The 8,622-nt window shown below is 41.0% G+C and overlaps 1 protein-coding gene across 1 annotated transcript; it reads right to left on the bottom strand.

Annotated features, from left to right (window-relative positions):
• Positions 1 to 733: 733 nt before the first annotated feature.
• On the bottom strand, positions 734 to 8,059 carry hnf4g (hepatocyte nuclear factor 4, gamma). Its single transcript, XM_076080514.1, has 11 exons — positions 7,930 to 8,059; positions 6,366 to 6,534; positions 5,999 to 6,093; positions 5,266 to 5,372; positions 4,995 to 5,144; positions 4,491 to 4,578; positions 3,395 to 3,547; positions 2,681 to 2,730; positions 2,329 to 2,515; positions 1,329 to 1,451; positions 734 to 843 (listed from the first exon to the last, which is right to left on the bottom strand). The coding sequence occupies exons 1-11, from the start codon at positions 8,057 to 8,059 to the stop codon at positions 734 to 736; spliced, it is 1,362 nt and encodes a 453-aa protein (XP_075936629.1).
• Between the last annotated feature and the right edge of the window lie 563 nt (positions 8,060 to 8,622).

Here is an 8,622-nt window from a genome sequence, read left to right as displayed (position 1 = left end):
GATCTAAGACCAGTTTACAGGTGTAATAGGCCCCACTGATGCATAATGTATGAACAAAACAGAGCATTTCATTTAAATTTGATGGCCAGCTGTAATTTGTTGACGATAAGCCACGATTTTCTCTTTGCATTTCTGTTGCCGTTGCAATTTATGATTCGATAGTATTTCATACATGTACACGTTATCAGGATTATCACAGTAAAGAAGCATAAGGACAGAGGGCATTTTCTGCACTTCTATGTCAAATCAAGCAAGACATCAGTCAATAAAAGCTACACTTCAAATAATGCAGAGTTTAAGATGGCATTATCTTTTCATCGGACTAATATCTACTTTACCTTTTGCACTGGCATCATTTCTATGAGCATGTGCCTTACTGACATAACAATGCTGTAAAATCTAGATACTGCATTGTAAAACAGTATATTGGTTCTAGGTGACCACAAACATCATGTTTTGTTAAACTCTGGTTTGGTGTTTCATTAGTTCACTGAATTCGAAGGTGACAAGTTGTCGTTTAAAAGTGCCGCACACAGCAGCGTCAATTACGTCTTAGTTATTGTTGCAACGCCACCAGGAGTCACATGGAGAAGGAGCAGGGTAAAGTCTAACCACAGACCCTGAGCGGGGATTGCTTTCATAATCTTATGACTGGGATGATGGATAGGGGACAAGGGAACTAGGGCCCATGTCCGCTTCCTTGACAGAGTGCAGGGAGAAGTCAGAGATCTGTCTATGTGGAAGGCGAGGGGCTGGCTGGAGGACAAAGAGGATAGGAAAAGTGTTTGTACTTCTCTGGGGCAGGACCCTGAGGGGGTGATGGGATGGGAGTGTCTGGAGAGGCTGCAGGGACAGAGAGACATTGTTTATTTTTTGCAAATTGACATTGTTTTTGTGTGAATAAAAGCCATGCTGTATATATCAAGTCTGTAAAATGTATCCACTGTTGCCTTTGGGAAATGTTACATCTACAGCTGCTACTTCATAGATACAGTTCCCATCAATCTCGTGTGGCCGTTAGCTTGTGTAATATTGCCAAATGTTTTGAATGAAATCATACAATAGGGCCAAGACTCATCAATTCTTGTAATTGTTACATTTTTATGGAATTTTTTTCACATTTGCGATGCCTATTTATTCGTTTCAACTAAGTTAATGCAAACACATCTGGCACACACTTTATGAAATTTCATGTGAAGAGATAAACATATATCAGTGTCACTTTGATATTTCTTGTGTGTGTGTCAGAAGGTTTGCGCTTGTCTGGGTGAATGCAGTTTGTGTGACCGCGCTGCATGTCTCAGGGTTGTCGAGTGTCTGGCACTTACCTGTCTGTGTAGTGTGAGCGACAGGCAGGGTGCTGATGACCAGTGTGTGTCCAGTCAAAGGGTCCTCCTGGGCCAGCTGGGTGTGTGCTGGGTGGTGCAGGTGTGTGGGCTCTGACGCAAGGCCTGAACACATAACACAACAACCCAATAATCAACCATCAACAGACTAAAAAGAACAATAGGTAGCTTGGATAAATCTCTGTTGGATAAATTATGTTATGGAGAATTTATTCAATTGAGTGAGTTGAGTTTATTTCTTTGCCTTTGAAAGTGTTTTGCCATGTGTGCATGTTTTATGTAGCAATCAAGTCAGTCCTAAATAACTTCATTTTTAAATTGTTTCGTTTGGTTAGCTTTTTTTTCGTTTCAAACTGTATAGATTTCACATTACTAAATATAACAATCTCAACAATGTATTTTAACAGCATTGTGAGTATGTAAGTACCACATTCCTACTTGATGCTGAAAAATAAAAAACCGCACACAGCGCTTTCTTTGCACAGTCTTCTTAGGTTGTCATATTCTGGAGTTGTTTTTAGCATGTATGGAGGAAAAAAGACATCTTTGGAGATGACTTAGTACTTTATTCCACGCCTCATCTTGTGCTTGAGTTGTCTGTCATGGCCCTGTTTAGAATATGTTTGATGCATTCTACCTTTAACTACAGACTTCCTTATACATACACATTGTGTTTGCAGATGTCACCGAGAGGCACCTCATATAGCAAGTTGTCTGTTTTGGCTTTGCCTAAGATACAGTATATGTGGATTATAAAAAGTATGGCAACTCTCTGCAAAATCCCTAACTTTTTACCCATTGTATATATCTTGGGAAACTTTGCAGAGTTTGTATACTTTAGTTTTTTTACATTGCTTCATGTTTGTCCAGTTCCACACATTTATCACTGAATAGCTCCACTGGAGCGTTTGGTGGTCTTGCTGAAGGTCACCCTATTTTTCTTTCTGAAGGTTTACAAGCACAGACATGGGCCCAGTCTCACCTCCCAGCAGCATCTCATGCAGCAGGTTGTCTATCTTGGCCAGCCCACAGAGCTTAATGAACTGAAGCTGTTCGATCATCTGCCAGGTGATGCTCTGCAGGGTGGGCAGCAGGAGTAACAGCTCTCCAAAGCGACCCCTGGAGTCATACTGACGGTCATTAATGTAGTCTTCCAGACTCATCTGGACCTGTACACACACACAAGGCCAAGTCTCCATCAGCGTAAGCAACCTCCCCTTGTCCTTGTAAGTTGTTAGATATATTATTCAAGAATATATATGTATAATTACAAGTATAATCCACTGTGATAATAAGCTCTACAATAAACTACAAGAGTGAAATGCTCGACCAACCTGCAGACGAATGGCCTTAATCTTCAATGGATCCCGCAAAGACTTTGCATCTTCAGATTGGGAAGGGGGGGAAGGGTGAGGAAAAAACAGAAAGTTCAGGAATGTAATTGAGGATATGAGTGGAATTGATATAATGATTATGGTCAAACTGGGGAATAAAGGTAAAATGAGAGGATTTAGTGAAGGGGAGACAAAGGGAGACAGGTTACACAAGGTGGGGGCAGGGGTTGTGGTCACACTAAGACAAGAAGAGGGATTGGGATCTAACTTTGAGGGGAAATGTAACCAGATGGAGGGGATTGGTTGGTAGAAAAAGAGGGACTGGTAAGAAATGGCATTGGATATTGAGCAATCTATCATTGAAAATATTTACTTTGCTTTTTTCTATCTTTTACTATTTATACTATTGTTTTTTCACCTTTTCATTTCTTGTCCCTTGATTTTCTGGCTTTCGTGTTTTCTTTTCTATTTTTGTTCTATCTTTTTTTTCGTGTTGCCTACTTCCAAACAATAATTGTAATATTTCTGTAACAGACAGACGAACATTTACACTACACATACAGGCTGTTCCTGAATTGAGAAGCAAGGGTGAGCTGGGAAAACAGAGTAACCACTCATCCCAAGGGAGAGTAACTGGTTCCTAGCATATGTTATTAATGTACCTCACATATCTTCTGATGGCTTAAAGTACCAAATGTTCCTTTTTTTAATTACCCGGGTCAAAGAAGACAATAGCCTTGAGCGCTGCATACTCGTTGTCGTCTATTTGAATATCCTGGAAGGGCTGTACCAGCTCATCCAGCACTCGGTTGGCTACCTTGTACATCTCTTGTTCAGGACTGTTCCTGTGGATCACACAGCCATTACCTGCAGACACAGTGAGCACAGGTTAGTGCCAGTGTTGAGGTATGTGGGTGTGTATGGGGTAGAGTGCTGGTGTGTGCTTGTGTGGAAGGTTGAGGGAAATAAGTTTCGCTGTGAGAGAAAGAAAAGTCAAATCTGACTTTCGTCAAGCCGTTTTAAGGGTTTCAGTCAAGGTTAAGGTAAGTGTCTTAAGACACAGCAATGCACAATGTGTGTGTGTGTGAGTGCTTGAGTGTAGTTGACAGACCTGCCTACAGTATGATGTTGGTACACGTTTAGGTAATGAGTAATGCCATTTACAAATACACGTTTGAAGTCACAAAGAAATATAAACCGTTAGTTAATCATTCTCAGCAAACACAACATTTGATCTGTGACAATACAGTACCCAAAAATGTTTGTAGTTAGTCAGACAGGAGTGAGGAACGACCTGATAATTGATGAATTGTTAATAAATAGTTTCTGAATAACTCTGATTGTGTAGTAGACAATAATAGGTTAGAAACCAGCTTGGGAAATACTTCATTAATGAATCATTAGGTTGATTAGTTCAATAATATTTCTTCATGAGTTGTTCCTCATCAGCCACTGGGCAACAGGAATTACTTGATCATTACTCACCCTTTGTGTGCCCCCCTGAAGTAAAGTGGCACATCATACTGAGTAGTTGCTAAGTAGTCCCTCATTACTTTATGACTGTCTTACCGTTAGGACTGTAACAGTGGCTGTTCATTATGATCTACTATACATATACATATAGACCTCCAGAACTACTCATTAACGATGCATTCATGATCAGGTCATTCCTGATTCGTTCCTTGCTTGTTCCTTAGTAACTACTCCCATTTCAGTGACCTTTATTGTAAAATGTTACAATGTTCACATTGCTGAGCCACCTGATTGCACCACGTTTAAATAAGATGCCATTCTTCTGGTGTGTTCGTACCTAAAAGCAGGAAGTCCTTGAATGGCATTGACCTTTTGGCGACACCAAGCAAAAGGTGCTCACCTGCATGAGCCCTGAGCAAACTCACCTGGAAACAAACACACACAAAAACAATGTAACAATGCCTCCCCTTTTGCCCTCACATACATCACAGAGGGAACGCACTTTTACTGCAGTAGTCAGATCTAGAACACTCGACTTAATTGTTATTGCTTTTAATGTTCTTTTATCTAACAGTGCATGTCGTTGATTAAAGATAACCTTTCTTTCATCCCAACTGAAAGTGCCTCAAGAGAATAAGCCATTTGTTAGAGCAGTAAGCACACTCACACAAGCTAAATACGACCAATATAAAAAAAACAGCACTTCAGAATGTTAAACGAAAGTACTGAAGTCTGAGAGGTCTTGATTGATATTTAGGGCATGGGATTAAAACAAGGTTGACTTATTCCTGTGAGCAATAGCATAATCAAGTTGATCCATCGTGCATCAAAGCCCTGTTACCTGGTCATCCAGTGGCAGTTCTCCAAATGCAGGAATGTACTTGGCCCATTCCACCAACACCAATAACTGTTGTCTCATAGAATCGCATGCATCTCCGACAGTGGCTGACTTCTGCTCCGATGTGTCTGCTATTCCAAGTGGAGCAGTGATCTGGAGGGAGACGGAAAACAATGGCTTCCTGGGTCACAATCCCTTGATTTCCTTGTGCACATAATTTAATCATGCACATACTGTGCTGCCTGATAAAAATATCATAAAAAGAAATTGTCACCTGTTGGGACAGTGATTCAGCTTGGGCCAAAATAGTAATGGGTGGCATGTCTTGGGTGTCGGGGATACTTCTTCGGGAGCTGATCCGATCCCGCTCGTTCTGTACAGCTGAAATGTAGCAGAGAGCTAAAGTTACTGTGTGTGTGAAACAGAAAAGGAACAGGGAAGAAACGGCACCTCCTGTACTTCCCTTATTGTAAGAAAAACAACAAATAACTTTCGAACTGGAATATGTCTCTATCTTGGTTTAGTGTTTGCAAGATTTAGCTCAAATTGGTATCACTCAGTTTAACGATGACATCAGCCCTTACGGGGCAGGAACATAGTCACACAGGCTGGCATCAGCCATCGGAGTCAAACGTTAACCAGTTGCAATCCAGAACAACATGTTTGAATAACACATGATTAGGTGTCATAAAACTCCTTGCCAAGGTTATACCCCTCATAAATACACACACACACACACACACTAAGTAATCACTTATTTTATGGCCGAGCCAATTTCCGCCATCTTGAAGCAGCTCTGAGATTCTCTGAAGAAAGCCTCTCCTTTAGTTTCACTAGTTTTAAGTCTACACTTTGTCTCAGTGGAAAAAAACAACAACAACAAATGTAACTAAACTAAACGAAAATAAACTACATCTAAAATATTATTTAGACTTTGTGTTCTGTGTCTCTTTGTGTAAACTTTTAGTTAGGAGTCTATACTTGTCCAGAGAGGGAGGTTTCCCTACCTTCTTTCTTCATGCCAGCCCTGAAGCATTTGTTGAGTCGGCAGAAACGACATTGGTTTCTCTTATCTTTATCCACAATGCATTGTCTGCTGAACCTGCATACAACAAGCGGACATAATGTAAGCAGCTTTACAGTGCAAGACATGACAAACTGTACTGTAAGTCAATGTGACATGCCATGACATGATGACTGGGCTGAAAAGTAAGTTATCAACGGTTTAAAAGTCATTGTTAGATCTGCACTTGATCACAAGGGTGCAAATGTCCAATACCGTGTTTATAATAAGTATGTAAGTGTGGCATGATTTTAAGTGCGCTGTGTTTTTTACGTGTAAGTTTTGTCTCACAAAGTTGTTGCTCTCTGTACCTGCAGGTGTAGACATGGCTCTTGCGTATGGAGCGTCTGAAGAAGCCTTTGCAGCCATCACAGCTGGAGGCTCCATAGTGTTTTCCTGTGGCTTTGTCTCCACAGATGGCACAGTTACTGCTGACCCCGTCTGGACCGACTGACATGCCCGGCTCTATTGGCATGCTGTCTGAAACACAGGTAAATACACAGACACATGCTCATACATCTGTATATTACACACATTGGCGTAGACACAAGTACGCTTACAAACATAATACAAGTATATAGTTCAATATGGTCTAATACTGGGTTCACAGTCTGCACTATTTCATCTAATCGAAGCGACCATGTGTAAAATTTAAAGCACCTTACTACTCTAGTAAATGTATTCGGTGTAGTGTGTAACTCCAGAGGTTATTTGGGGTTCCTATAATTGCATAGACATTTGTTTGGTGTTTGATTTGTACATCAAACTAAACATAAATCAGGAAAAAGAATAAATGGCCGTTCAATCGCCAGGCCTTTTAAACATTACTGTCGATGTCTTTATTTTTACTGTCACCTTCTCATTACCATAAGCATTGTCATAATCATCATGGTCGTTATTATCATCATCAGCAGCAGCAGCAGCATCGTCACCATAATCATCATCGTTGTCTGCATATTTATCGTTCAGTCAAAGCATGCCGAATAGAACACAACACGATCATAGCATGTGACGGTAAAAATTCAAGATGCATCAACACAGACACGATCACATCTCCCCACACACATCCCTCTCAGTCCCACACCAGGCAGTGTCAAGGCGAGATGAGTCAATGTACGACTAACTCTCTGTTCGCGTGCTGAGATGACTTCATTGTATCACTGAGATGCGTGCTTGCTCTTCAATAAAACATCTTTATGTCACATGCTGGAATTCCGGCCTAAACGCTTTTATTGGCATTCTGATTTCATACTTTTAAAACCTGTACCTAGCCATTTTCTGTCCCTCACTCCCACAGATTTCCACTCACATACCCATATGTGAGCAGCATGCAAGTGGAATTAATTCATCACAATCAGTGTATACATGCCGACATTAAAATGTCATGACTACACCCGTTTCCCCTTTGTTTATCTTATGTTAAAACCCTTCCTTTTTGTGGAAATAGAAACAAATTTGCATTCAGCTGGTCTCACTTGACTTTATCATTTTAAGTTCTCAACTTACAAACTAACACGGTAGTTCTAGTTTACCTCTTCACCCAGATCTGAGGTAGATGACACATCCCAAACCCTCAATACAAGAAGCATCGCGTTAAACGAGGATACAGATTTATCAGATACACAGTGCAAGGCTTATCTCAATACTCTGTCCATGATCAGACATTTTGCAGGCCCCCACTTCATTGTGGGAAATGTGTGAGTGAGCAGCTTATCAGTCTATGTATTCACATTTCAGTGCTTATAAAGCTGGAGTGTGCTATCTTCACATTGTCATTCTGTAAGGAGCATGTCCAACTATGCATGCTAAAAATCAGATGCCTTGTGCTTGAATTAGTGTTTGCATGTGCATGTGTGGGTGGCTACACGCACTTACCTCCTCCTCCACAGAGCACCTCTGCATTCTCAAAGCCCAGTGTGCTGTATGAGGGATCCAGGCCTTCACAATAGTTTGCTTCTTCCATATCTAACAGAGATTTACTCTGAGGAGTAGGAGGATACTTCATTCCTGTTTCAACTTGGTCTTCCTCACACTTCTTCTTCCTCTCTTTGCTTCTCTCCTCTTCTCAGTTCACTCTCTAGTCTCTATGTCTCCTTTTCTCTACCTGCTGGTCTCTGCTTCATCTTATTCTTACAGCCATGACTAGGGACATCCCTGACATAAAAGATCTATAATCCCATCTGATTGGGGCAGGAACAAGGAGAGGGGAGGAGCTGTGGCCTAAGACTTCTCACTTTATTGCACATTACTTATCTGTCCTTCTCTCTCCCACTTATCACAGGGATGGATAGATAGAGGTGAAGGAGATATTTTCCTTCTCCCCCGCTGCCTTATTTTTTTTCACCATGAGAAAGATTTCATTTGATTTTAGAGGACAGCTTTGCACTTCATGTGCATGTTGGTAAACCTCTGTGTTTGTGTGTTTGCAGGCGCGATGGTGTATGTTTATGTGTGTGTGTGTGTGTGTGTGTGTGTGTGTAGGTGTGTGCATGCGTGTGTGTGTCTGTCCTTCCCAGGCATTCTAATCTAATCAATAGTGGAGTAATAGCACCACCACCTCAGCAGATA

This window comes from Anarhichas minor, unplaced genomic scaffold (genome assembly GCF_050575085.1).
Source record: "Anarhichas minor isolate MPS153535 unplaced genomic scaffold, ASM5057508v1 ptg000074l, whole genome shotgun sequence".
In the NCBI taxonomy this organism is placed as follows: domain Eukaryota; kingdom Metazoa; phylum Chordata; class Actinopteri; order Perciformes; family Anarhichadidae; genus Anarhichas; species Anarhichas minor.
This window is presented reverse-complemented; position numbering and strand designations above follow the sequence as displayed.

What these genes read in the sequence shown, in the direction of transcription:
- hnf4g (XM_076080514.1), bottom strand. Translation starts at nt 8,059, where the DNA reads ATGAAGTATCCTCCTACTCCTCAGAGTAAATCTCTGTTAGATATGGAA. An exon ending in GGTGCTCTGTGGAGGAGGAG is followed by an intron (nt 6,535 to 7,929) that starts GTAAGTGCGTGT and finishes CCTGTGTTTCAG; the next exon opens with ACAGCATGCCAATAGAGCCG. An exon ending in CGCTCACACTACACAGACAG is followed by an intron (nt 844 to 1,328) that starts GTAAGTGCCAGA and finishes CTGTCCCTGCAG; the next exon opens with CCTCTCCAGACACTCCCATC.